Below are 27627 nucleotides of genomic sequence, written 5' to 3'. Positions count from 1 at the left end.
CGTCTGTCACCAGGCGCCCTCAGAATTAACCGGGGAGGCCAGCAGAACCGCGCGGCCCGGCCGGCCCCAGCGCGCGGCATTTTGGGAGTTGCCGGCACGGGAAGCTTTGGAACAGCCCGGACGTGGGAGCAGGTCCTGCTGGTGCGATGCACAAGACGCTCCCGTCTGCTCTGGCTCTGCAGGTGGGGAACACCACGCTTGGCCAACAGGAGCTGCCGTCGCGGCACGGGGGTGGCTGTTCTTGGGTGACGTTACTGCGGGCGCAAGAACCGCGCAGCACGGGTGTTTGTGTTGCGGTGAGCCTCATGTGTTAAGTTAGTTACTATAAATCATTAACTGCTGGTTTTTAAGTAGCTACAAGACCATTTAGCCCATAGTGTTACAGTGGTTGCAGGTGGGGTGGCACAGCCCCAGCCATGCTGCCAGGAGGGATTGTGTCACTTGTGAGTGGGGACACAGCTCCATCCTCGCCGCACATCGGGGCTGCGGGCAGCCCGGTTTGATGCTGGCGCTAAACCCAGGTTCTTGTCCCCGGCAGCTCCTCGCTGCCTTAGGGGCCAGGCAGTAATGCTGCTCATCGCTCCCTCGACGAGGAGGAGGATCGCTCCTCGCTGTGTGGCAGCCATGGGCTGTGCGGCCTTTGCGGTGACGTTGGGCATCTGCCGGTGCTGCAGAGCGGTGTTCCTGGCCGCTGGTTGTCCCTGGTGTTGGCCAACAGCCGTTGAGACAGCGATGTGGGTTAACGGTTCGTGTTTCCCTTCGTGCTTGGCTTTGAGCCCTTGAGCCAGGTTGAAATAAAGGGCGCCCAGTGTTCCCAGCTCAGCCTGACCAGCCAAACCCTGGGGAGAGCGGAGAGTGGAGAGCACCCTCCCTAGCGGAACCTTTGCCCGGTGCTGTGGGTCAGTGTTGCAGAGTCAAAAGCGTTTGGTCTAAAGGAATATTCATGCTGTTGGCCTGGCGCAGGTGCTGGCCAGGGCCACCCCGGCAGCCCTCGGCCACACTGGCCCCTCTGGCTGCTGCGCTCAGCGGGGCGCTTCAGCGACACGGTCACACCGGCCCCTTGCGCTCGCGGTTTGTGGCTTTCGGTCCCGCTGTGGTTTGGGTTTCACTTCCCGCTTGCACTGAAGGTGACGGGCACAGTGAGACCCAGTGGCTTCGAGCTGCCTCCCAGGGCTGGCTGCGAGTCCGGCCTCGGTGCTTCACTCCCCAGATCCGCACCTGTCCCCAACAACCTCGCGGAGCTCCTGCTGGCATCGGTGCCAATGGTGAGTGGGGGCTGCACCAGAGCCACCTTCCCTGTGCCACCCTGGGGCTTGTGCGGCCAGACCTTGCGCCCTGGTGGGCTCCATGGGGTCTGGGCTGCGTGGGCTGTGCTGTGCCAGCGGTCCCTGCCTGACGTCCCAGCTCTGGCCGTGCTCCAGTGCCCCATTCTTGCTGAACCTTGTTCTCCTGTAGCTGAAGCCGGTGATGCCATCCTGGGATGCAGAATCCAGTGAGTCCAGCCACAGTGACTGTCCTGCCCCGGTGTCCCGCCAGGATGGCCGGGCAGCCCCACGGCCATGTGCGAGGTGGGTTGGGGCAGCCGGGGAACCACCGGTGCTGGGGGGCAGGAGGAGCCCCGTGGGTCGCGAGGATGCGGCGTGGACCAGCACCGAGGTGCTCGCTGCTTCGACTTCCTTCCCAGCACGGAGCCCATTTCCTCTGGTATCACGTGTGCAGTGTGGGGCTGTGGCGGCCGGGGGCGCCTGGCACAGCACCGCTCCGCACGGCCTCGTGGGCAGCCCTGTGCCGGCAGGTAGGATGGAGTGACTGTGGTTCTGGGGGTCCTGTGTCCAGGGACCATCCTGGTGGCAGCACCTGGGGGGCTGTGCTGCTGTTGGGCTGTGCTGGTGCCATGAGAGCAGGGGGTGGCGGCACACGGGCAGCTCCGGGCACCATCAACCCGGTGAGCGATGGAGCCCCAGAGCCTGGAGAGCAGGTCCCCATGCCCTTGGGCCTGGGCACCATTGTCCCCATAGCCATCATGGCTGCAACTGCCTCTTTGGGTGGATCAGCCCCACGGGCGTTCTTGGTGCCTGCGAGGCCGCCATGGCGCGGGCCGTGCTGGCGGTGGTAGGGAGCAGGTGGCAGTTCCAGCCTTGGGGCCAGGGTGGCCTGTCATGGGAACAATGTGACCCACCACAGGCACAGGGTGGTCCATGGGCGCACACCTGTGGCCTGATGGCCCATATGTTCCTCTACTGGGAGGTTCACACCCGTGTGGCCCTGGGGCTCGGCGGCAGAGGGATGCTGCTGTGGCGGGACAGCATCCTGCCCGTGCCGCGGTGCTGCCGCGCTGGGGGAGGTTTGCAGCCGCCTGCACCGCTGTGCACAGAGGAAGCACCAACCGCAACGGGGATGGGTGCAGGATGGGTGCGGGGATGGGTGCAGGCTGGGTGTGGGGCTGGCAGGAGGGGCAGCTGCCCCCAAACCAGCAGACACTGGGACATGTCACGCAGGAAGCATTTCCTGCCCTGGCCGTGCCGTGCGGTGCTGGCAGCGCCGGTCCCAGCCCTGGTTCTGCCTCCTCTCCCAGAGCTCCTGGCACCGGTGAGGATGGAGCCGACCAGGCTGCCCCCCAGCAAGAGGATGGCGCCTGCTCCCCCCGTCCCTGCTAAGGCCAAACCGGCCCCTGTGCTGGCGAGCAAGTAAGACACACACAGCCGTGCCGCGGTGTCTGGGGTCCCCGTCATGCTCCCGGGGCTGTGCTGATGTCCCCGCTTGGTCCCTGGCGTGGGGCCGGAAGCTCCTTGGGAGCACCAAGCGTGGCCCAGCAGTGCTGCTTGACCATCGCTGCCCTCCCCAGGCCCAGCGACCCCCAGCCCTGTGCCCTGGCCGACATGGAGCGGGGCAGATCCGGCGACCCAGGTAGGAGCTGGGTGCCAGCACCGCAGTCGTTGTGGGGCTGTGCCAACACCGGGATCTGACACCTTCCCTTCGGCAGATGCCGATGGCTTCAATGTGGCACCAGTCACCACGGCCAAGCTGAGCCACCCCACGGCTGCGCGCCCACGGGTGCCGGGCCAGCGGCCACCCAGCCTGGCCCTGGGGAGCACGGGGCGTCCCTGTTGGGGGGACGAGCCCCACGCTGGGCTCGGTGTCCCCCTCCCCAGCGCAGCGCCTGGGCCACCATGGGGAGCAGAGGTGCCGGTGGCGCCGCGGCCAGAGGAGAAGCTGGCGCTGGAGGACCTGAAGGCTGAGGTGCGGACCCTGCACATCCTTGTGGACCTGATGCGAGTCCAGCACCTGTGAGTGGGGACGAGGGGGGGGGCGGGGGGTGCCCAGCAGCTCCTGGCCACTGGGTCTGGCCCTGGTTGAGCCAACCCGGTGTTCTGCAGGCGAGACCTGGAGGACATGAGGCTGGAGCTGGGCCAGGAGCGAGCCAAGCGCCAGGCGCTGCAGGTGAGTCCCGGGCACGGGGCTGCCCCCGTGTCCCCGCTGCCCCCACCCCTCACAGCCTCTCCCCGCAGGCAGAGATCGAGCAGGTGAGGAAGGTGCTGCCCTGGTAGTGCGGCTGGGGGCCGTGCCCACCCCTCCGCCACCGCGGGGCACACGCAGCTGCGATGGGGCCGTGTCCCCCAGCTCCGCTCTGCACCAGTTGCGCACAAACGCTGCCCCGGCCCCTGCGCGGCTCCCTGCCCTGTGCTGTGACCCTGTGGCCACACAGCAGTCCTGGGGGACAGATACTGTTTAAAATAAACTATTTTGGGTATGGAGCGCTGCTGGGCTGCGTGAGAGCTGCAGTGGGCAGAGCCCTGGGAGTGGGGGTGGGCAGGGCTGGGCTTGTCCCGTCAGGCACAGGGGGTCCTGTGGGGCACAGGGGGTCCCCCCATGCACAGGGTGTCCCCCCGGGTCTGGCTCACAGCACAGCCTGGGGCAGGAGCCCCCAGGTCTCAGTGCCAGGAGCAGAAGTGCCAGTGTGGAGGGCAGAGCTGCAGCCTCTGCCGGGTGGTGCTGGGGGGCTGAGTGCCCCTGCGCCCCCTCCCAGGCTGCTGTGCGGAGCCAGGGCTGGGGCAGCGCTGCCTCCTCCATCTCCAGCCCCCGCACCGTTTCCCAGCCCCAGCACATCCTGGCCTCTGGCCACCAGTGAGGGTCTGGGAGAACATCTGGAAAACATCTGGATCCTGCTGGCGCTGGCGGCGCGGGGGACGGGCCTGGGAAGGAGCTATTTTTATGAATCTGTGGGGAGGGGGCAGTGGGAGCGGGGGCAGGATGCGGCCCAGCCCTGTGGGGAGCAGCCGTGTCCCCGGGGAGCCCCCACCGCCCCGAGAGCCCGGTGGGAACATCCGCCCGGGCGGTGCCGGAAAGGACCCGGCTAATTTTAGTGGGAGCGGGGCGGGGAGGGAATTGGCGGGGGAGGCAGCCATGGCCGGACCCCCCTGCACCGCTCGCGGCCCCCCCGGCGTGCAGGACTCCAGGCTGGGTGTAACAGCACCATGTTTGTGGGGCAGAACCCCACAGCTTACACGGCCGTACAGAGCCGCTCTGCCCCACGGGATGGGCCTCCCTCCCGCGCCGAGCCCGGCGAGCTCTGCCCTGGCCTTGGCCTTGTCCCTGCAGCGTCCAGGGCTGCTCGGCTGGTGCCAGCAATCGTACCGATGGCTCAAAGTGCATCATGTCCCGCAGCGGTGGGGGCCGGTCTGTCCCCAGGGGTGTCCCGGGATAGCGAGTAGCACCCCCATCCTCCCATCTGCGCCCCCCAAGCAGGTCCTGGGGCGGCAGAGCGCTGTCTGAGCTACCGCGGGGAGCCGGGCACGGCGCCGGGGTCAGTAGTAGTGGACACGGCCCAGGGTGCCGGTGCCCAGGATGTCGGGCTGCCCGTTGCGCCAGATCTCGCGGATGATGCGCTCGCGCTCCTCCAGCCGCTGCGCCCGCTCCAGCTCCTCCGCCGAGGCAAAGACGTTGACGGCCAGCGCTCCGTCCCCGGCGACGTGGGGCTCCAGCGGGATCTCGGTCACCGGCAGCAGCGACTCAGATGCTGCGCGGTCAACAGTGTCCTCCTCTTCCTCGTCCTCATCGTCGTCATCCTCTTCGTCCTCGCTCAGGTCCCTCGGGGGGCGCGCGAGGGGCCGGCAGGAGAGGCGCAGCACCAGCAGGCACAGGGTCAGCACCAGCCCGAAGCAGACGCCCAGCACGAAGTAGAGCCCGAAGCTCTCCGGGTTGGCTGTGGGGAGAGCAGCGTGGTGAGGGATCCCGTGTCCGCCGGGACGCGTCCCTCCCAGCACGGGCACTGGTGCTCACCTCGGATGTGCGCGTACGCGGCCATGCTGTTGCTCAGGAGCTCCATGTCCCGCCTGCGGCTCTCCATCCCACTCAGCGGCTGCGGGGACAGTGAGTGCTCGGCATCTGCGGGACACGGGGACTGAGCGAAGTGCTGCTGGGGCTGCCCCTCCCGGCCAGCGGCCCCCCCGCCCGCTGCTCCCAGACCAGTTCCAGCCTCGGCTGTTTGCTGTGGGGCCCTGTGGCGTGGGGACAAGGACGGTGACTTGGTGCAAAGGCCACCAGGTCAGCGGGGAACATGACTGAGCTGGGGCTGACCCCACAACTCCCAGGTCCCCAGGTGCCTGAGCTGCCATGGGGTGCAGGGACGAGCACCCACCTCCTCCTCCCCAGAGAGCCCAGTGGTCCCAAGCAGCTGAATGCCAGTCACAGCCCCTCGCTGTCCCCAGTGCTGCTGTGGGGCCAGGACCCCTTGGCTGTGGCGTGCCGGGGCCCTGAGGCGTGGGGCAGGGTGTGGGGCAGGGCGGGAGCGATGCAGCGCTCAGCCCTGCCAGGGGACGAGCTCATTTCCCAGAAACGGCTGCACGGAGGGAGGAATGAGGAAAGAAATGCAGAAAATGTGACACATCAGCAGAACCATCCCCGGACAGTCCAGCACTGCACGTCCTGGGGCCGAGCAGCCCCTCGCCATGGGACACCCCGAAACATGGTCAGCAGCATCCCTGGGGGGCCCTGGTACCGTCCCCATGGAGCAGCCCCACTGCCCACCCCTGCAAGGGCGATGGCCAGGAGCTGCACGGCCCCGCCGTGGGGCTGGAGGGACAGAGCCTGGTGTGGGGGTGCAGGGACCCCCGCAGCTCTGCCGGTGACAGGGTGGGGGTCCGGGGCTGTAGCGGCCACAGGGTGTGAGTGAGCTGGGACAGCGGGGACAGGCGGAGGTGCTGGGAGCCGAACTCCCCAGGCACCCAACCCTGCATCCCAACCACCGTGTCCGCGAGCGCTGAACTCTGCGTCTCCATGCACCGAGCCCCGTGTCCCCACGCACTGGTCCCCATGTCCCCAGGCACTGGTCCCTGTGCCCCAAGCCCCATGTCCCCAGGCACAACCCTGCCGTGAGCAGGGGACAGGGCAGAGCTGTGTCACCCCACTCTGGCTGTCGGCGCTGGGTGATCCAGGGCGCTGGGTGTCCCGCGGCCCCGATCCCCGCGCTGGTACTCACCGGGAAGGCGAGCGGCGGCGGGAGCTGCACTTTGGCTGGAGCGAGGGAAGAGAGAGCAAGGTCTGTTTAGCATTAACGCCGCAGCAACAGGAAATAGTTTGGAGGCGGCTGGCGGTCAGCGCTCCCGCCCGAGCCAATGGCAGCCCCGACGCCAGCGCGGCCGCGGCTCGTCCCGCTCCCCCGGGACCCCGCGCTCTGAGCCACAGGGAACGGGGCCGTGGGGCCGCAGGGGCTCCAGCCCCATCCGGCCACCCCAGCGCCTCCCCGGGGCCGGATCCTGGCCCAGCCACCTGGGGCGGTCACAGACTCGGCCGCACCAAGCCTCGTGTGGCACCGGGGCGGGTGTGCGGGGGCTGTGACACTGAGCAAAGGGACCGGGGTGCATTTAGGGGCATCCCCAGCACTATGGACTTCTGCGGGAATGCCAGTCAGAATAAAATACTCCCATTTTGCCAGCAAAGAAGCCACATGGAATACCGGTTGGTATAAGACTTGAGAGCCATTAATCAGATTGTGACAAATGTGCACCCGGTACTGCCAACCCTTACACTCTTTTGACAAACACAGTGGACAACAGCATTTATTTAATTGTCTTAGACTTGACTTGAAAGATGCTTTTCTGCGTCTACCAGCAGATTCAGAGACCAGAAGCTTTTTGCCCGTGGCAAAGCGCGACCGCTGGAACAAAGATGCAGCTTTGCCGGCCTGTATTGCCACAAGGTCTTAGCAACAGTCCTGCGTTGTTTGGTAACGTACTGGGGGAATAATTGTTTGGCAATTAGCTGTGACCATGGTGGTGTTTCCAGAGGCAAAGAACCGTACCTGGGGACAGCAGGTGACTGTGTTTGTGCCACAGCACCAACAAGGACACAGGCGTCTGTCACCTTGCTGAGCGGTGCGGTACCGAACAGCTTAAAAACAGCAACAGACTTGTCACCAGGTAAGCAAGTTTATATATAATGTGTGTGTGTATATATATATACATATATATATATATATACACACATATAAGACATATATATAATATTTTATATATACAATGTATAATATATAATACACAATATATAATGTATATATTTTATATACATTATATATAAAATATATAACATATATTATATATGTATATATAATATATAACATATAACATATAAAACATATATATTATATATGTTATATATAATATATATAATATATATATTATATATATATCTACAGACTCTGAATGTGCTCTTGGAAGAGATTCTGGCTTCATGAGGGTCACCTATCAAATGCAGGCAAGAAATACTGCAGCTGTGGAAGCCGTCCGAAAACCCGGAGAGGTGTCAGCACTGCACCGTAAGGCTCAGTGACTGCACAACCTGAATTTGTACCGGGAATTTGTCAACCTGCTGAAACTGCAAAGGGCCGGTGTGCCCTGATCGCACAAACCCACAGGACAGCAAACGTGAGACGGTGCGCGCTTGTCATCTCCTCCTCTAACAGCTGGAAAAGGGACATGCAAAGCACCCACTGTGACTCCAGCCACTGCTGCCCGTGCAGCTTTAGACCCTTGGAAGCCGCACAGGCACTTGAGTCTGGCTTTAAAATACATCTCAGACTGTTGGGTCAAGTGTCCTTCAGCTGAAGGTTGCTCGTGATACGCTAAAAAGATTATCTAAATGCTTTATACAAATGTCTAAGCAGCGATGAGGTTTCCTGTAGAACGGCTGTTCCTTTCCTTTCCTTTCCCGCATCCAGGCTTGTGCACCCCTGTAATAAACACTATCTCGTCCCTGTGTGCTACCATTTGGAACAGCCCCCAGCGCCCCCGTCCCCACACGCCCCCCACCACTCCCGCAGGCTCTCGGTATGAAGTTTTATTGCCAACATGCAGGAGTAGTTTGGATGTAGTACAAAAATAATGTCTTTATACAAATTTTTTTCCTTTTTTTTTTTTTTTTTTTCCTCTTTTTCTATTTTCTTACAACAGGCTCCTTCCCGCCACGCGGCCCCTCCCCCACACCGCCCCCCTTCCAGTTCGCTTTAATACACGGGTGAGTTACTGGCGATGAGCGGTGCGCAGGAATACTGGGTATGATACAGCCTTGCAGAGTCCCCCGAATATTGCTTTAACTTTGGGAAAACAAACAAACCAACCAACCACCCCCCACACAATAAAGAGGTGGGAGCGAGACAGGAGAAAAGCAGATGGAGATGGTGCTCAGGGCTGCTCTGGTGGCACGGGGGGCGATGGGGACACAGGACAGACCTACCGTCTTCCAAATAAATAAGGCTAAGATTAGGCTATTGGCTCAGCTGGCTGGGGGTGCGACTGTTCTGGTCTGTATTAGTGTTCACAATTCCCTGCCCGCGGCCACGGGGAGTTTGCAGGCAGGACTAATGCCCAACGCTGCCCAGGAGTTTCAGGTCAATCCCTGCATCCCCACAAAGTCACCAGGAGCGTGGCCCAGGCTGGAACCGGCCCCAGCGCGGGGCAAGAGACGGCAAATGCTACAAATGGATCCGCTATCGCTCCCTGCCCTCCCGCCCCCAAAAAGCCGAGGCTACAGCAGCTTTTCCCAGCCCCGCTCACATCTCCTCGTGCCCGAGTGATGCTGGAGCTGCCGCGGCGCTGGGGCACCGCGAGCCCTGGGACGCTGCGCGAGAACAGTTCATCTGGCAAGACAGGCATCCAGTTCAGAAAATGAGGCTCAGAAACAATCGTTCCTGTTCTCAGCGCAGGCAAACGCTCTCCCAGGCGCATCGGGTGACGAACCGGGACATCCTTCTCCCGCCTCAGCGCCGCACGAGGTTGGGATGGCAAGAAAAGCTGGGGAACAAATACAGTAGAGACTTCAGCCAGCCCCTTCCTAATTCTAGGCAGATTATTTTGGGAAGCTTTTTCACATTATAAATCATATATTATGTCTGTACCACAACTGAAGTGTGAAAAGGCTAAAAATCAGAATTAATGCAATTTTAACTGCACCTTAGATAAGCTACTGAAAAAATAAGATTAAATCATATATCCTTACGAAACTAAAAAGAATCAGTGAAAGGTGGGAAAGAGGTCAGAGGCCGCGCTGGGCCGAGTCCTGCAAAATCTTTGAACTGTGGACCAGACGTGACCTTTGCAGCGAGTGCAAGGACGGCCCTGGCCCGAGGGGGCGGCCGGGCTCTCTGGGCGGCTGTTTGTGCCACAGACAAAGGCCCCGGAGCACTGCAGCCCACGCGAGGCCACCACGGGTTGGCCAACACAGCCAAACCAGGTGGTACGTTAAGGACAGAAAAAGATTCGATACGGATGAAGGGAAGTGGGAGGTTTCAGGAAATTCTTCCTTTCGAGAAACCCTGATAAATCTAAGCTTATTCAAACCATATGGAGCAAACGCAATCAGCCGACTCCGTACGGCACAGCCGCGACTCCTGTGCCAGCAAACCAGCTTCACCCCGGGTAGTCTTCTCCTTTCCCACAGGCTTTGCTCGATCCAGAGAACAGCATGGTTAAAAAGACAAGAGAGGTAGATTACAGTCATGATTAAAAGCAGATTAGTCATCTAGGCTTCGATTTAAAAAACAGATTCCAGAAGATGCCAAGAGGCTGCTGCTTCCAAAACTAGCTTTTTCAAAAGTCTTCTCCCTCCAGAGCGAGTGTGAGTGCGTGTCCCAGGACAGAGCTCAGAAGAATTGCTACATTAATCTCCACCACAGGACACGGGTATTGCTGTTGGGCTGTAGTAGGTGACGTGAAGGCAGGCTGCAGGACAGTGCTTGTGCTCTCGGGTGCGTGGGCAGCTACTTCCGAAGGTACCTCTGGGCCAGGATGGCCGCGTCCAGCGGGTTCATGGGCTGCGCGTCGTGGCCCAGGCGTCGCACGGGGGGGATGTTCCCAAACTGCCGCTTCTGTAGGAAGCTCTTGGCCTCATGCAAGGTGTTCTTCTCCTCAGCCAAGAGCAGCTGCTGCCTCATGTAGTTCTCGAACTCGTACTGCGAGCACTCCTCCGTCACCTTCACCTGCCAGAGAACCACGTCAGAGCCACAGCAAAAGCCCCGCAACTCCCCTCCGATGGTCCTGAGCTACCGCGGGATAACCACAGGCTTAACACAAGAACTGGACCTGCTGCCAGATGTACAGGCAGGACTCCCCGTGAGCCACCAGGAACTGCAAACCTCAGTGGCTCTGTCCTGATGTGCCTCATCCCAACCCTGTCAGATATTCCAGGGCTGCAGCTGTTTGACCCCACATCTCACCCCCCCCAGCCCAGCGGGGGGATTTCTGACGGCAACACGGGCTGCGGCGTCGCAGCAGATGCTTCTCCAAGGCTGTCCCCAGGCAGTGAGGTCACCGGGCACCACTTCCAACACTGGCAAGAAAACAGGATGTTTGCTCCCACCGTAGAGCTCAGGGGGGGCCCGAGCCAACGCCGCTCCCTTCTCCCAGCACATGGGACATCCCGGCTGCTCACAGAGGAGCGAGCGGCTCCTCAGCCTGCCCAGGGCCACAAGGAGCTGCCATCGCTTTCCATTACAAGACAGACTTGGCACAGCAGCACAGAAAAGCCTTTCCGTGGATAGGAAGCAAACCTACCTCCTGAGGGTTTTCAGGGTTAGCCACTTGGTCGTCAATGTCCGGCACGACTTGCAAAGGGCCGCTCAGCGAGGACATGGATTGCCTGGGAGAGAGGACAGCGTCACGGAACGGAGCACAGCCCCTGCTCCCCACCCTCACCATGTTAAAATCCCCAAAAGCTGCTTTCTTCTTTTTAATTATTTTTTTTAAACAGGATGTGGAACTCTTAACTCTTGCATAGGTAGGAGAGAAAACAGCTGCAGCTCCAAAAATCCCAGAGCTCGCTGCTGACTCGACAGGCAGCAGACGTTTGCCCAGGCACACTGCGCAGCACAGACAGAAGGTCACGGGGCTGACACGAGAGGGGCTGCACCGAGCAAACACCACCAGGATCCGTTCCTGCTGGAGCCTGCTACTGGGATCTCAGCCCAGTTGGTTTACGTCAGCCCTGGTCAGATTTACTCTCAAAAAGACATCCCCCACCCTACACGTGTAGCGTTCCCACCTGTGATGGCACCTCCTGCTCTTCCCCCCTAGAGAGCTCATGCCCGCTTTTACCTAATGAATGATGCAGCACTAACTACAAGCTTGCAGGAAGTGTCTGCATATGGCTGTGTCTGTTTGTACATGTGAGTTATTCCTGATCGGCTGCCTTTCTTTAAAAATCAAATCTGGGGAGCAGGAGGGGGGCACAAAGACCCTCCTCTACCCCAGGCCTGTCTTGTGATGTTATTACTCTCCAGACTCCAACCCTGGTCACAATGACAAGCACTCTGGCTGCATCCATCAGCAGACATCAACGGTCGAGACACAGGATTTAAAGACTGTTTTGCAGTTCTCCCTCTGGTGTCCTGTTTGGCAGCAGGCTGCTGGCTGCAGCTGGAACAACACAGCCTGCGGCCAGAGACGCCCTGTCCTGTCCCTCCTGCACATACCACGAGGCTATGATGGAGCTGAGAGAATCCAGCACTTCCGACGCCGTCAGACGCTGCTGTGGGTCCAGGACCAGCAGTTTTCGGATCAAGCACACAGTGTTTTCTGAGACCCGTCCATCCCTGGGAGAGAGAGCGCGTGGTGAGGCAATGCCCGAGGTAGCAGCAGGAGGACACGCGGGCAGCACAGTCAGGAGCCAGAGGAGCCACCATCACCCTGACCCAGAGAGCCCAGGATTAACTGAGGGCTGGTCCCCTGTCCCTGCAGCACGGGGCCCTTCTCACCTTTGTCCCAGCTCCACTACGGCTTCCTTGGTGTCTACTGCACACTGTCTCTGTTCTCATTACGGCTGCGACACTCAGGGGCTTGGACTGAGCCCCTCCAGCTCCGGCTGCCCCGGTAAGACCCAGAACACCACCCACGCATGCACCAAGAGAAGGGGCTCCCTGGGACGGGCTGTACTCACTCAGGGATGGTGTACTCGGCAGCCTTGATCTTGCGGAAGAGCTCCTGAGGTATGCTGTCGTAGAAGGGGAACTGGCCGTAGAGCATGGTGAACAGCACTACGCCCAGCGCCCACATGTCACTGGGCTTTCCGCGGTACGGCCGTCCTGCGGGAAGACAAAAGCAACTGCCTTTAGGACACTGCTCACCCCCGCAGCCCGCCAGCAATAAAGGCACTGATACAACGATCTTTTTTTCTAAACGTTAATCAAAACCACCCAAGACTTCCTATTGCAGGACACTAAGAACCTCTTTCAAAGGCAGATTGTTCATCTCCACACAGTTGTCCTCCCTTCCCCTCTGGAGCAGGGCTATCCCTGCTGAATGGCTCGGATGGGATCTAGAGCATCGAGTAAGCAGAACACCTCGCTGCAGCTTCAGCACGACCTGGGATCTGCTCGATGGAGACGCTGCTTTAAAGTCCCTTCAAACACGTGATAAGTCAGCAAACAGCGGCGTACACAAGGGTCAAAAAATTAAACTCCAGTGCTGTACCACGGCATAGGGCTGGGGGAATGACTTCCTCTGACTCACACAGTGAGTCACTGCTGCAGCATTTGTTATTTGTACTAATCATTCTTTGCTCTATATGCTTAAAAAAAAGGCACCTCTCTCTCCTCCTCCAGCTTTTCCTGCGGTGACATTTCAGCAGCCATAAAATGCAAGCCACCTCTTAGCACAAGACAGCCTCTCCTAGAGACCTAAAACAATGATTAATTCTTCAGGCGTTTTAGCTTCCTCGTGCACCGGAGCATCAGCAAACAGACAGAGGGATGCTCAGAGTCTGAGGGTGGTGGTGAAGCCTGGTATGGCCTCAAGTAACTTTCCCCTCGATGCTTGGAGGGGAACTGCAGACTGAGTCATTTTGGAAGAGCGTTTTCGAGCGCACAGATCGGGTGCAGACGCCCCACGGGGAAGGGCTGTTCACAGAGATGTCAGAGCCACAGTGACTGCACCCGAAGGTGCGTGCGGATGGTGCTGCCGCAGGACACGGAGCTGTGACCATGGCTGCTCCATGCAGGGTCTCCAGCAGCCTCAGCTGTCAGAGTGAGAGCCTGTTCAGTGCCCTGCAGTGTGCGGCTGACAGGCTGGTCCATCCAGCAACAAGGGAGCCCTTAGAAGCAAAGTGGGCACCTGTGGCTGAGCTGTGCCGGGTGACAGGGCTGACATCCAGCACAGAGCGGCATCCTGGACAGGAGCAGCGCCGTGCAGCCCTCACCACACAGCAGCCACTCGAGCTGCAGCTGCTCCAAGCTCCTGCAAAGCAGTTGGCTTGTATCATCCAACTGGTTGCAGGGGCCTCAGGATATCCTGCAGAACAGGAAAAGCCTGCAAAAAAACACACGTTCCACCTCCCCGCCTGCCCCTGCTCCCTTCCTGGCTCAGTCCTGCCCAGAGGGAAGCAGCCTCAAACCTGCCTGGCACATCAGGACAGCAGAGCTCAGCTGCATGTATCGCTGCTGCCTGTAAACCTGACAACAAACGCACTGAGGGGAGCCCGCAAGGTCTGGAACTTTCAAGACTGGCTCCATCTGAGAGCACTTCTCAAATACAACAGCTTGGGAGACCAAAACCAACAACTCAGATACCCAGCAGGTGTTGTCAGTATTCCAGATGTTATCCTCGCACAAACAAATGCGATATGCACATCAGCAAGTGGTGCTGCCCAGTGAACTGATGGCTCATCCAGAGAAGTTGGTGCCGGTGACCTGCTGTGCAGTTTTTGGCAGTTCCCACCGTCCAAACGCTAGCTGGGCCTGCGGATGATGACCCTCGGCAGGCAGGAAGCACTGAGATGAGCCTGGAGTGTGTCCTGCGGTTCAGCTCCATCCACAGGGAATTTAATCCGTGCTCACCAGGAGCACTCTGCAAGGTGAGCTAATATACAGGGACTACAGTCTATGCAGACTTACAGAGATGCTTCACATGCACCATCCCAACTCTAAACGTACCTTTCAACACTCTTGTCAAGCTCCCCTGGATGAGAGCAAAAAAACCCTCCAAAACACTCCCAAAACAATGTCCTGGTCATTGCCCGCTGCCTGCTCAGCTACTGCCAGCACAACAGCTCACGCAGTAGCAGACGGTGTTCATTGAAGAGAAACCTCCTGAAGCAACTGGACACAAACCATGTCTGTTTCTGAAAGCCCCATGCACTGGAAACAGTTAAAAGGTGGGAGAGCATTAGAAAAAGCTGCTGTTTGCCAGACTTCTGCTTAAGGCCTCTCCTGGAGACAAGGTACAGCCCGGACTGCTGCTCTGGCCTGCTGGGACCATCCCGTTATTGTTCAGTAGCTCTTCTCAGTCAGCCCAGAGGGTCAACATCTCCCTTCTGGAATCAAAGAGCAGCTGCAGCAATTGCTCCTTCAAGTGTACGGCCTCAAATAAACTGACATTATGGTGGGATTTGGACTGGCTGCCTCTTAGGCCCAGGGATTTACCTGCAGCTTAAGTGAAGCCTCAGGAACAAGATTCAAACGTGGGAAATGGAACATTTTTGTCTGCAGTCAGAGTTATTTAGGAACAAGCCGGGAGTTTTTAATTAGCTTTGAAGTTGAGAGTAGCCTTAAGAAAAAAGTTACACTCACTTGTTTCCTCCATACTTTCCCAGTTGGAAAAAAAAACAGGCCAAGTCTCATAATTGGACCCTAATTAAGAGGCTCTCACAGAAGGCAAGTTACATATGGGAACAGAACTAGGTGGTTTTCATTTAATGTCAAGAGGCACAAATAAATGAAGCAAGTGTTAAGTGTGGGGGCTGTGAAGACCCCGAGGGGATCACCTACCGCTGAGCACGTCGGGGCTGATGTAGGCAGGGCTCCCGCGCTGGTCTTTCAGCAGGTCGTCTTCACTCACCAGGTGCTTCCCCAGACAGAAGTTTGTTATGGTTATTCGATGAGTCCTGGGGAGAATCAGACCACACCAGTGAACACGGGCCATCCCACGGGCACCACACAGCACCAACAGAGCAAGTCAGCACCAAAACGGAGGTGTGCGTCTACGGGGCTTTTCAGGAAAGCTTGAAGCGCTGGGCGAAGACAAGTGGAGCTGTAAGATCAACTCCATCCCCACAGGGAGGGATGCCACACCTGCCACACTCGTATGGGAGAAATAAGGGACTATTTTACAGCTATGAGAACATGAATTCAGTCAGTCAAAATAACCAAGAAGTATTTCCAGCAAATCTAACAGACAAGTGAAATAAAACCAAGTGTGAGTTGGCAATGGAGGGTTGATTATTAAGACAGACTTGTGTTTAATAAGTGTTAGATTCAACTGTCAAGAGACTTCCCAGGCTGAATAACAATCTGTAGGATTTGGTAGAGATTTAAAAGACTAAGCGTTCTGAAGGACACAAAAATGTTCGGGGTTGCTCGGTTTTATTTAGTCACTGCAATTTGATCTAATCTGTAATCATCCAACTTCTGCACTGGCTAACTGGAAACATGCAAGGCTTTTAACGGCCGCATCTCGCAGGGGACAATGAGGGATACTGGTCAGCCCAGGGTGCACCATGTCAGGCTGGACCCTGCAGTGGTAAGCAGTGATCTCCACTCCCCCGCCAACAGGAGAGATCTGGCAGGGCTGGAACAGAACAAACATTTCTGATCAGCCCAACTGGCTGCTCCTCTCCATGGTGATCTATTCTTACGCCTCACCCACCCTTTCACATGACTCACTGCTGTAGAGGCTACAGTTTTCCCTCAAAGTTGATGGTCTTGCTAGTAAAAAGTAAAAACATTGCACATAATGCATTCCCAAAGCTTCAAATCCCTCCCTGTCCTGCTGGTGGGGGACGGAAGGGAAGCTCTGGCTGGAGCTTTTAAAGCAACCACCTTTGTCTGCCTCTTCCTAGCAAGGAGAGTCCAAGAGGCAAGCGGAAGAGATTGATCTTAAAGCAGCTTGATAGAAATGTCTTAAAGCAATGTACAGGTGGCCCTGCAAGGCTCTAGCTGTTGCGGGCATGTGTTGGGGAACCAAGAAGTTCAACCTCTGGAGGTAAAATGTTTGTTTTCAAACAGGATTAAGGAGGAGAATAAAGCAAGCTGTGACCAGAGTGAACCTGCACGTGTCGTACAGACTCTGGAAGCCTGCAGACCTAAAGCCTTCCAGTTCTTTATTCGCTTTACACAAGACCAGACCAGGGTGAAAAGAGAATGAATTCCACCCATTCTTACAATCAGTGCAAAATGTTTGGCCAGAAACGCAACACTGGACACAGCAGAGCATCTGAACTGGAGCTGGCGTGCCAACCAGGTAACTGCATAACCCAAGAGGACTAAAAACCTCCAGGGAGCCCCAAGGGGAGCGCAGGCGACCACCCGCTGCCCCTGCCCCACTGCGCCGGGGGCTGGTCCCCCATCCCACACAGACAGAGGAGACAGTGGACATGGGTACTGCGGGAACTGCGGCTTGCACCAAACCAGCTACTGGGAACAAGGAACTGTTTGAAGCACAAATACAGACCAGACAGAAGAACTTTTGTTTAGACAAGTAAATATTTTACTGCTAGTAAAAACACAGCAGTGCAACAGGCAAGGGTTTAACACTGCTGTGATTATAGTACACACTGCAGCGCTGGGAATTCCTCTGGCACAGCGGAAAGTGAATTATGTGAACAGAACTACTCACCACGCTTTAATTCTTTTAAAGTATTTTCTCTGGCAGGTTTCTGAATTACCATAAAATGCCATTTTATGGCATGAGAACCCCAAAAGAAGTGCTGGCATGGGGTCATTAGCTTGGTGGAAGACTGAACTATTTAGGTTGGGCTTAACTAATTTCTGGAGATTCACTCATATAACTTTGAACTGGATTTGTATTTTTGCGCAGCCTGCTTCCATTTCCCTCGCCCTTCTCACACGAGAGCGCTCTCACCAAGCGCTGCCTCCCATTGTGTTTCTAACAGAAATCTGCTTCGGGGAAGAAGCAGAAGACAACAGCCAGACCAGCAGCTCTCCAGCACTTACCTTTTGTTTAGCACCATGTTTCCTAGTTTCAAGTCTCTGTGCACAATATTTTTCTGCAAAATAGATAATAGTATAATATGAGAAAAAGCGTATATGTTATACAAGTATAAATTTGATTCTTGGACAAAGGCACTAAGTATCTTTTGAAATTGCGTCATCTTCATTCTCAGAAATAACCTCGATCACGGGTTCAGGTCAGGCTGCATCCTGGGCACTTGGTGCGCTTCATTTTTGGTTCTGGGCAGAAGGACAGAACGAGCAGATTCGCTCCTTTGAACACAAAGACAGACTTGACTGAAACTAAGAGACCTGAAACTCAAGTGTCCAGGCTCAGCCGGACCAATACGACGAGTGTTCCCTCAACAGACAGACGTGTCGCTGCTCTGCCAAGGGCAGGTGTCCCTTGTCACAGGTTAAGAAGTCAAACATCAGCAGAATCTATTTTTGCTACAATAATTTCTAGCTTATTGATCTCAAACTTGTAGTTTGAGGTTCTGATCTCAGAAATCAATTGTTAGGTTGCCATTTATTTGGCTTCAAAAGGAAAGAGCCTCAAGTGTTTCCTGCATTTGATTAGCCTCTGCTCCCCACCAGCCCTTTCCGAGGCCGGGAACGCTGCGGTTCACCTGACCCGCGTTCCGTCCAGCTGGCCCCTCTCCACAGTCAACAAATGCCACGTTATCAACGCAAAACTTGAGGGGAGGGAACACTTTTGTATGGCTTGGGCATGAGGTCTAATGTAGAGCACTGTCACGGGGACACAGCTGAATTACATCCTCTGTAACTTCGCCGCTGCCTGCACAAGGCAGCTCTAAAACATCCGCTCTGCTAACGGGGGAAACCGAGCCTTCCAGCACCGAAAGGATCACAAAGATCTTACCTTATGTAATGCTTCTACCACTCGTACCACATCATAAAATATCACTACCGTCTCCCGCTCGCTCAGTCTCTTCTCTTTAATGACATAATGCTGCAGATTGATCAGATCTGCTGTTTTGTCACTGAAATCATGAGCACAGAGACAGTCCAACACAAGACAAATGCGCTTCTTCATTTTCCTGACCATTCTGTTGGCTTCTAGATCTTCTATAATTTCACAAGCTCGGTCCTACCAGGAGGCAAACAAATGAGCAATAGTTCAGGGAAGCTATCTGGGCACATGTACTTACACACAGAGCACTAGAGAATAAATAACTACCTGGTGATCTCAAAATAAGCAAAGGCAATCATAGCGCTTGATCTTTGCCCCGAGTTGGGATTTCAAAAAGAAATTACCTGATCTCTACTTAAAGCAGAGAGAGAAAGTCTGTGCTGTTTGGCTATACGTGCCTGTCAGCACTGGTACTGTTCACACACACACAGACACCTTGAGATAGAACCCAGTTCTTCCGTAACATTAAACAAGACATGGCTGAGCTGGACATTTGGCTTATTTAAGATATAGTACAGATGGCTTCAAGTGAAAAGCCTGCCAAGAAAATTTAACCAGACAGAAAGGAAACCCTGACATCCAAACAAGTAATTCCCATCAGCCCATCACACCTGTGAACAGCTCTGAAGGTGTTAACGGAGACACTGATGCACACACTGATGAGTTTAACTTGCTGAAATAGTGTCTCGGGCATTAGTCCCCTCTTACAAGTCACCATAAAACAGCAGAGAGACTAGAAAGCACAAATTCCATTCTAAAGGGTGCTCTATAGGCACAAATTCATTTTCCAGAGGTACCTGGAAGAGCCCGTGATGGTGAACCACTCCCTCCTGGTTGTGGAGCAGGGAAAGGAGAGAATACTCCGTGTGCAGCAGCATCTTGCCCTGTCGCTCCTCCTGGGTCTCTATGCCTTTATCACCCCTTTCTTCTAAGGTGAGAATCTTCAGGAAAAGGAAAAGACCTTTACAGCTCCCAGAAGAAAACCAAATGCCCCCCAAGCTCTCTCATGGGAGGGTTTCACATGTGTTTAAGAGCTGATGTAACTGCTCTGATGTTTGCAAGCCTGACACAAGCCTGTCTGAGCCGACCCCTGCGCCGAACGCGCAGCACGAGCTCGGGAACACACTACAGCGGCTCGGGTGGCTTTGTGCAAATACCCAGGTGATTTTTCTCGGTGCATCCACCTCCATTTCGGGCACCACAGCAGATCAGAGGGCTCAGCTTAGGGCTAATCTCCAGACCAGATCTACGGCTGGCAGAACTGCCCCCGCCGAGGGGAAGTTCCAGCAGCCGTTTCCGACAGCGCAGCGGTTCAGCTGCAGCACACGCCACCGCGAGTGCTCCGTCCCGACAGCCAAAGAGCCCTGAAGATCTGGAAGCCCGGCAGTTCGCTTACCTTCAGCTGGTAAAAGTCATCTGTCCCATCCTTTCTTGCCAAACACTGAACAATACTTGGCACGGGGGAGTTACCTAAACGTGGACCTAACAGCACAAAGCAAAACCAGACTTGTTTTCCTTTAAGCAGCAATGACTAATTCAGTGTTACATCAGTATGCAAGTGTCACGCAGTTTACATTAGTTTAAACCAAGTTCCTTTTTTTCAGGAGACTAAGTGCATTTCCACAAATTACGATCCAAAGGAAAAAATGGTATTGAACCCTGAAACCTTTTTGGACAACGTTTCATTTGTTCACCGGGAAAACACTTAAAAGCCCACACACGGCACAGCTGTTTTCAGAAATGGGAATTTCTGCATGCCTGAACCATGGAGCTTTGCCATTTACCAGCAACACCCGTGGCAACTGCCACCAGCACACCTCTGAACCCAGCTGTCACCTCCGCAGGGACCACCCAGGTACACACGTTGGTCCAAATTCCAAGCGAACATACAGTCTCTGCTCTTCAGTTTAAATCAATCAGGTTCCAAACCCACCCCTGAATGAATCTGCTCTTTAATAAAGAATGTTGTTAACAAAAAATAAAATGGTAAAAGCAAAGGTTCCTATTTATCCTAAAAGCTGCGCCTGCCTGCTCTGGTAGTACTGCACATCTCCTGGGTTTGAGGGCTGCCACATCAAGCGAGTCGCACTCCGAGCTAAGACGCTAAATTACACATCTGCTTTGCCTCGTTTTATACTGCCTTTTATTTTCAGTTTTGCAATCAGTAGCTACCTCAAAAACTGAAGAAGAAGAAAACGCTCCCTGCTTACCTAGGATAAAAGGGCCCGCTCTCTTGGCATTAGTTCCAGAAATCCCAGTACAAAGAGCTTTTGCCTTAGCAGATGTTTCCCCAGCTCCTCTGTCTGATGCTCGCCGCTTCATCTTGGGCTCTTGAAAGAGAAAGAAGATCACATTTGATGAGCAACAGAGTTAATTTCTTGTGCTATCCCCTGCTTTGTACTGGAAGGCTTTCACCCACTGATGCACTCGTGTCTCTGCCTACTTGTGTTTCTCCAAAAATCTACGGCTCATTACTGATAGACCAGTTGTGGGCTGGAGGCTTAATGCGTTATTGAAGGTATAAATCAGCCTCATTATTCAAAGCAACATTTCCTAGAACAGCTGAGACAAACAGTGGGAACAAGTCAAAATAATTAAAGCTCGTTTTACAGCAAAAACAAGTTTGCAAATCAACATATTCCAAAAAACTCAAAGAAAATGCCCAAGTTACCCTTCTGTACGGGTGTCTGCTGCTGGTTCAGCCTACGGACTCTCGTGGTTCTTCACCGGGCACCACAACCGGCTGAGCTGCTCAGAAGGCTCAAGTCTGTTCCTCAAACAGCCAAGAATGCACAGAACTAACTGACCATAACGATGAGCAATATCTTTCACCCTTTCCAGCAGGGGCATTTTTACCTTTTTCCGAGGGGGCGGGGGAGAGGAGGAACCAAGCACAGATCCACTTTCTCTCTCCGAGCAAGTCAAAACCAAACCCTGCTGGCCTTCCCTACGAGGTTACTACAGCAGACTGGGAAAATATTTGGGGTTGTACTTATTTGTTTTTAAAAAAGTGCCCGTGTTTCACCACAGAAGAGGCTGATAAATCACGGGCTTTGAATGAAGCTCAGCCTCTGGCAGTCCCACCCTCTCCGTGGACGCGGAGTGATCTCACTGCGTTAATCCAGCCGGCAGTACCTGTCACCGCCATCAGAGATAGCGAGAGCGGTACGGCGAGAAGTCTCGCGCGTTCTGCATCCCTGCGCTGCCGCCTTCCCCCGGCCGTTCACATCTCAGTGGAGGAGCATCACCAGGCCCGGCCAGCGCAACAGAACCAGGGCCTGAGCCCCACACACTCCTCGTTCTGTTCATTCCGCATCCCTGATCTAATATCTGACTGTGCCTTACAAAATTCTCCGTTCCTTGCGACACCATCATCCCTGCTGGAAACGTATGAGTAAGATTTCCACTGGAGAAACCCCACTGCACAGAAACTCGGAGATAATGACTGTTGTGCAATCCGAGCTGGCTGGGAATCCCTGGTGCAAACGGCGTTATCGTAAACAACATAATCTGAGGACTCACGTAGTTCAGCATCAACTGTATCTTTACTCTTCTTCCAAACTAGGTTTTCCAACGTCTCAGGAGACAGGAGGCGTCACCTTGGAGAAGGCTGGATGGTCGAAAGGTCGAGGACTCTGTAATGCGAAACAAGATACACTTGATGCTGTGCTTCTGGATTATTCTTGATTACGATAACGTGGTATGCACCAAAACTTCTGCAGCGTGAATCATCCGTGTTTATTTTGGCTTAGAAAAGGCCTGAAGCTCCTGACATCACATGAGAGAATAAAAGGGCTCCTGAAGTTCAGTCCCCAAAGAGTCACGGGCCCTGCACAGCAAGACAAATACAAGCGTCAACGATCTCAAAAGGCAGTTTGTGACGCGAGACAGACCTTCAGAGCAGAAACAAACACATTCTCCACTGCAGCCTCCACCACGTGGTACCAGCCTGCCTGTTTTTAACAGGATCTTAAATACACCCAGTTAGCAATAGTGCCACAACAGAATCCTCACCACTAGAAGCAATTTTTAATCAGAGTTAATGCTTAAAGTTTGGACTTGAACAGAACAACTTCTGCAAAAGGCAAAGATGAATACATTGAGTTTTATTCTCATCAAATCTCCACTGTGAGTTAATTCCTCTTTACAATTCATATTTGGCCTCTTAAAAATATAACTCAATTAATTTAACTCAAATTCAGTGCTGCTTAATAGCTCATCTGGTCCCAACGCTGCCCGAACCCAACAGAGTCTCCTGCCCTGCTTGGGGCATCAGCACCAGCAGAGCCCACGGGTGAGAGCAACAGCACCACCAGTCTGAATGGGTACCCGGCTATCAAAGGCAATCAGTGCCACCCACAGCACTTTCCACCCGACCTCCCTGTTCCGTACTCGGCTCCTGCTGCTGGGGCTGCACGGCGAGGGCAGCAGAGCCCACCAAAACCCAGCTGCACCCGCGGGGTTCACGCGTGAGCACGTCGGGTGCTCTGAGCCTGGAACAAGGGACGGTCAGGTGGAAGGAAGGTCCCAGAGGAAAAGGAATAACACGGGGCAGCTGCTGCGAAAAGCAGGAAGACTCTTCCCTTTTCTGCACATTGTGTAACCCCGATCAGAGCAAGGAAATGGGTGAAAAGGGCACCCTTGTGCAAGGCTCCCGCAGAATGAGCGGCCGTCGCCAGGCACGGCACTAAGAACAAGCAGTAAGCGCAGTCCCACATACGAACTGAAGCACAGCGGACATTGAAAACAGCCCTAAGCTGGGAATTTCCAACATGTCCAGGAGAGCCGGTGAGCATCGTGAGGGTGAAGAGCGTCCTTCCAGCCCCTGCAGCGATGCCTCTGTCTACGGGCGGCCCCACAAACAGCCGGGACTTCCCAATTCTTAAAGACTGAAAAACCAAATCATTTTAACATCAGCAGGATCAGTCTGGAGAGAGCACCCAACACTGTGCAAAGAACCAGAACAAAGCCATTTATCTTTTCAAACGCCCCATGCAAAGGACAGGACTGGTAGATACTGATGTGTATCAAACTGCACAAACCGAATGAAACCACCCCCGGTCCCACCATCCGCAACACAAACAGTTTCTCTCACGCAGATAATGAAGTTACAGGTCTAGCACAAAAATCCATTACTTAATTTTTATGTGATGCATGCGATACATCAAACATCTTACTGGGGAAGTTTCTAAAGCTTCTTACAGTGTTAGCTATGACTTTAATAGAATTATTAATCAAATAATTTGGAGACCCAGATGTAATGTCATTTAATTATGTAGCTTAAGGAAACCGTCTAATTCCCAAATTACTACATGATGTTCCAGAGCCCAGCATAACAGCAAAGGAAAACAAGAGGAGGAAACTGCCCTTTTCGTCTCAGATTAAAGAACAAAGCAGGTCCCACAGTCCAGCAGCCACAGCTCATAGCTGGGGCAGGGTAAAAAAGGCACCTCTGGGGAGTTACCAGGATTACTCAGCAGCACAGGAACTAGTTTAAGACACCGGAGCAGCTGATACAACCTCTGTGACACTTTCTGTTGTTTTATCTCACAACAAGAGGACAAAACCTATTAGTTGGTGCTGACACTTCCTAGAGTGATGACTGGCAACCTGAAGGTGTCCGACCCCCGTGCTGCACGTGGCTGGTCCCCGCGAGCCGGGCAGAGGGACGAGCTGGCACTGGGGAGCAGCAGCAGGTGATGGAGCTCACCAGCATCTGCTCAAGTTCAGGGCTGCCGAGGACACGGTCCTTCTGCAGGAGCTCATACCCATTGCGGGACACCTGCCCTGGGAGCCCAGCTGCTGCCAGCTCCCCACACCTGCCATCACTTCCCACCTGGAAACACCACAGGTGGAAACGCGGCAGGGCCGGGCAGGACAGGGAATCACCACCGGCTTCCTCCCCAGGCTGGAAAGCTCTCCGGCGGAGAGGAGGCGCTGCAGCGGGCCACCCGGGGAAGTGTGGTATTGCTCCATACTTGTGAGTTATCCATCCTAAAAACCTACAGGAACACTAATATTAAACGAGTAAAACCTTGATTATGGTCTGGCTTCCCAACACACAAATAAGAAGGTTGGTATCGCTGCAAGAAGCAGCAATCCCGGAGCGCTGCCACACGCCTTCCCCGGGTGGGACAGCTCAGAGGAGAGTCACCAGCACCCGGTTCCATTGGAAACGGCTCCCGAGAACCGGCGAGCTGGGAGCAGCGAGGCCTGCGGAGCGTCGCTGGCTGTGGCTACAGGGAACATCTGCCGGGCAGACCCCAAGCAAAGCAACCAGGTGGGCTCCCCTCTCTCCGCAAAGTGCCTCAGGAGGTTCACTGTACAAGAGCATTTACTTCACCAAGGGCTTTGGAAGTTTAACTGTTCTGTAACAGAGGAGAAATAATTTTTAAACAAGTTCATCAGATGACTCAGAGCCACCAGCGCAGCCCATGCACCGCGGTGCGAGCCCTTCCGGGAAGGGAAGCCTTCTCCAGAAACAGAGCAGCCCTGACTCACAGATTTCTTGGAAACGTGCAGAGACTCACTTGAGCTTCTTCCCTAAGTGAGAAGTTTGCTCAAAACCAGACGCAGAGTTTCTCTGACCAAGGGAGAAGGAAGAATCCTGAGAGGCCAGCACAGCACAAGGGGCACCTGGTGAAGTATGAACCCCCGAGCGAGCCGGGAGACACGAACAGCTGCGGCAGCCCCTGCTGAACCACCGCTGATAAAACCTCCTTCCTCAGCCCAGACTGACAATTAATCCCAGGTATGTGAGCAAGGCGCAGCCGGCCCAGGAGAGGCCATGGTGCTAGAAGGGATCCCATCCACCTTGCCCGCACCCCAGTAGCCCAAATCCAACTTCTCAGGGACTAAAAAGGCATCCACAGGCCAAGTCATACATCACGGAAAGCAAATTCCTTCCTGGCGCCCCCCACACACATCCGAGGAAACTCTGAAGCACAGGATTCCAGCAACGTAATTACAGTGCAAGGAAGCAACAAGCTGGGCTTTCTTCAAACCCTTCTGATGCATCAGCGCATGAGATAACCAAGGACTCATCTCTGGGAGTTCCCTGCTTGGTTACACAAACACCAGCTCCAGTTTAACCCTTTCACGCTGAAGCACGGGCCACGTCGAGCAGGAAAAGCGCCGGCTGCAGCCCAACATCCGCGTGGCGGGGCACCCGCAGCCGGCACGGTGCGGCAGAGGAGCCGGGAACCCCAACCGCAGCGCAGCGAGAGCGCCCAACCCGCACCCCTCCCGGCAAGTCAGGCAGACGGTACCTTTAAAATCACCATCGGGCGAGATGCGTGTTGTATTACGTGATGCTGTTTTTCGTTTATAGCTTACGTTACTACACACACTTAATATCCCATAAATCCACCGCAGCAGGACTTTCCTCATGTGCGCAAAGATTATCGCATGACTCACACGTGCTGACACTTTCTTTACAGTGAGGTGTGGCAGCTGGTTTTAAATGACAATCTACTCATCCAGCCCTAACTGGGTAGAAAGAAATATATTTAAGTTATCTACGTGTACTGCCATGCTAATATTACTATAATTTGTAGCATGACAGCACACTGACAGTTACCGTAAGCTCACAAACGTGTCCTTGACTAACAAAAAAAAGACTGTTTCATGTCGAAAACTTCAACAGGCATGGAACATTCTCCGGTCTAGCAAGAGCTCCTGGCTGGGAGCTCCAGGAGCCCAGAGCAGCACGAGGCTCTGCAGACACGGAGCTCATCCCTTCCTTGGGCCGAGCACAGTGGGCAGTCCTGGCAAAATCAATAGGGTTGTCCTTAATCAAAGAGCAGCTCAGTACCTACAAGGCTCCCCTCTGTGCGGTTTCAGAAGGAGGTGATTCTGTAACATCCTGAGGATAAAAAGCAGCTGAACACGAGGGTGCTCTTAAGTAATATGATTATGGGACCAAACCATCACGATGCCAGAGAGAAACAATGGAAGGATGCAGCACAAACACTCCAGTGCTGGGGGAACACATCCTGCACCCTGAGCACTGCCGGCCACAGCGGCAGGTGACAAGCCCAGGGGCTCTCAGAGCGGCAGGTGACAAGCCCAGGGGCTCTCAGAGCGGCAGGTGACAAGCCCAGGGGCTCTCAGAGCGGCAGGTGACAAGCCCAGGGGCTCTCAGAGCGGCAGGTGACAAGCCCAGGGGCTCTCAGAGCGGCAGGTGACAAGCCCAGGGGCTCTCAGAGCGGCAGGTGACAAGCCCAGGGGCTCTCACAGCGGCAGGCGACAGCCCAGGGGCTCCTGCTGCCTACTCCTCCTGTCCAGGTGAGCTTGCAGGGAGGACCGGGCAGGTCTCTGCAGCAGCTCCACGGTAACACTTCACGGTCTTACTCATCCCCACTTAGAGGAACAACCTTCGGCGACTCACCGCTGAGCCACACGGGGCTCCTCCTCAGCGCACAGCTCCGAAACTACTAAATTAAGAAATCCCTGCCCGGACCGAAAGCAAAATCAGCAGCAAACACGAGCGTCTTGCTCCCCGGCAAGCCCCGGACCCGCCGGCACGCTGCGAACACCGCCGCGCCGCCAGCAACCCCAGCCCCAGCGGCACCCCACGGGGGCGAGAAACACCAAGGAGTTTTCCTCAGCGATCCGTGAGCCGATCCCCCCGCGCCCCGAGCGGCCTGCGCGCCGGCACGGCGGCCGGAACCCCCGGGAAACGCTCCGCAGAGCGGGCAGCAGCTCCGCGCTGACGCGGCCGAGGCCTCACGGCGCCCCGAGACCACCCAAGAGCCGCGGGGAGCGGCGCCGGGAGCGCCGGCCGGGCCCCCCCCGAGCTGCCGGCAGCGGGCGAGCTCCGCCGGCCCGACCCCTCCCGCCACCCTCACCCGGCGGGACGGGGACCGACCCCCCAGGCCCCGGCTCACCCGGCCCCGCTCACCCATGGCCCCGGGGCCGGCGCGGCCGCCGCCGCCTCCCGCAGCCCCACGCCCGCCCGCGGCCTCCGCTCCGCTCCGCGGCGCCAGCCACCTGACAACGGAAGTGACGCACACACCCTCCGCCTCCCCCCCACCGCCGCCATCCCGCCTCCTGGCGGCCGCCGCAGATATGGCGGCGGGGAAGAGGGCGGCGCTGATTGGCCAGCTGAGCCAACGCTGGCTCTGATTGGGAGAGAGCCCGGCGGCTGGCAGCGGATGTTTGCAACACCTTTTGATTGGTTGACGAGAGGGAGGCAAGAAGCGAATGCCGATTGGCTGGGGCGGGATCACTCTTTCGCTGATTGGCTTCCGCTCCGGCCGGA

At 55.7% G+C, this 27627-nt stretch overlaps 3 protein-coding genes and 1 long non-coding RNA gene across 9 annotated transcripts; 2 read left to right on the top strand and 2 right to left on the bottom strand.

Moving 5' to 3' along the window:
• Positions 1–31: 31 nt before the first annotated feature.
• On the top strand, positions 32–3755 carry LOC135576416 (SH3 domain-containing kinase-binding protein 1-like). Of its 4 annotated transcripts, XM_065041501.1 has the most exons (6): positions 32–1265; positions 1456–1795; positions 2576–2687; positions 2846–2907; positions 2984–3287; positions 3378–3755. In XM_065041501.1, the coding sequence occupies exons 1-6, from the start codon at positions 1263–1265 to the stop codon at positions 3526–3528; spliced, it is 972 nt and encodes a 323-aa protein (XP_064897573.1). In that variant the 5' UTR covers positions 32–1262; the 3' UTR covers positions 3529–3755. The 4 variants fall into 4 exon arrangements, with proteins under 4 accessions (XP_064897573.1, XP_064897574.1, XP_064897572.1 ...); XM_065041502.1 differs by having other exon boundaries at positions 1261–1795; XM_065041500.1 differs by lacking the exon at positions 32–1265 and having other exon boundaries at positions 1654–2687; positions 3378–3441; positions 3510–3755.
• Positions 3756–4459: 704 nt separating this feature from the next.
• On the bottom strand, positions 4460–6725 carry EVA1B (eva-1 homolog B). The gene is made up of 3 exons (XM_005509643.3): positions 6479–6725; positions 5281–5385; positions 4460–5203 (listed from the first exon to the last, which is right to left on the bottom strand). Exons 1-3 carry the CDS (start codon positions 6549–6551, stop codon positions 4806–4808), a joined length of 576 nt encoding a protein of 191 aa, XP_005509700.1. The 5' UTR covers positions 6552–6725; the 3' UTR covers positions 4460–4805.
• LOC135576418 (uncharacterized) lies at positions 5839–8164 on the top strand. The gene is made up of 3 exons (XR_010468140.1): positions 5839–5968; positions 7114–7418; positions 7694–8164. It is a non-coding gene; the product is annotated as an uncharacterized LOC135576418 (long non-coding RNA).
• Positions 8165–8319: 155 nt separating this feature from the next.
• Positions 8320–27403, bottom strand: STK40 (serine/threonine kinase 40). 3 transcript variants are annotated; one of them, XM_065041492.1, is made up of 12 exons: positions 27268–27403; positions 21888–22000; positions 20576–20695; positions 19762–19847; positions 19163–19306; positions 18315–18542; positions 17435–17487; positions 15251–15366; positions 12427–12571; positions 11963–12082; positions 11046–11130; positions 8320–10471 (listed from the first exon to the last, which is right to left on the bottom strand). In XM_065041492.1, the coding sequence occupies exons 3-12, from the start codon at positions 20685–20687 to the stop codon at positions 10253–10255; spliced, it is 1308 nt and encodes a 435-aa protein (XP_064897564.1). In that variant the 5' UTR covers positions 20688–20695; positions 21888–22000; positions 27268–27403; the 3' UTR covers positions 8320–10252. The 3 variants fall into 3 exon arrangements, with proteins under 3 accessions (XP_064897564.1, XP_064897565.1, XP_064897563.1); XM_065041493.1 differs by having other exon boundaries at positions 27254–27356; XM_065041491.1 differs by lacking the exon at positions 21888–22000 and having other exon boundaries at positions 27268–27372.
• Between the last annotated feature and the right edge of the window lie 224 nt (positions 27404–27627).

The sequence above is a fragment of the Columba livia genome, chromosome 26 (genome assembly GCF_036013475.1).
Source record: "Columba livia isolate bColLiv1 breed racing homer chromosome 26, bColLiv1.pat.W.v2, whole genome shotgun sequence".
Taxonomy (NCBI): Eukaryota; Metazoa; Chordata; class Aves; order Columbiformes; family Columbidae; genus Columba; species Columba livia.
Note: the sequence above shows the minus strand (reverse complement) of the source record. Positions and strands in the feature narration are given on the sequence as shown.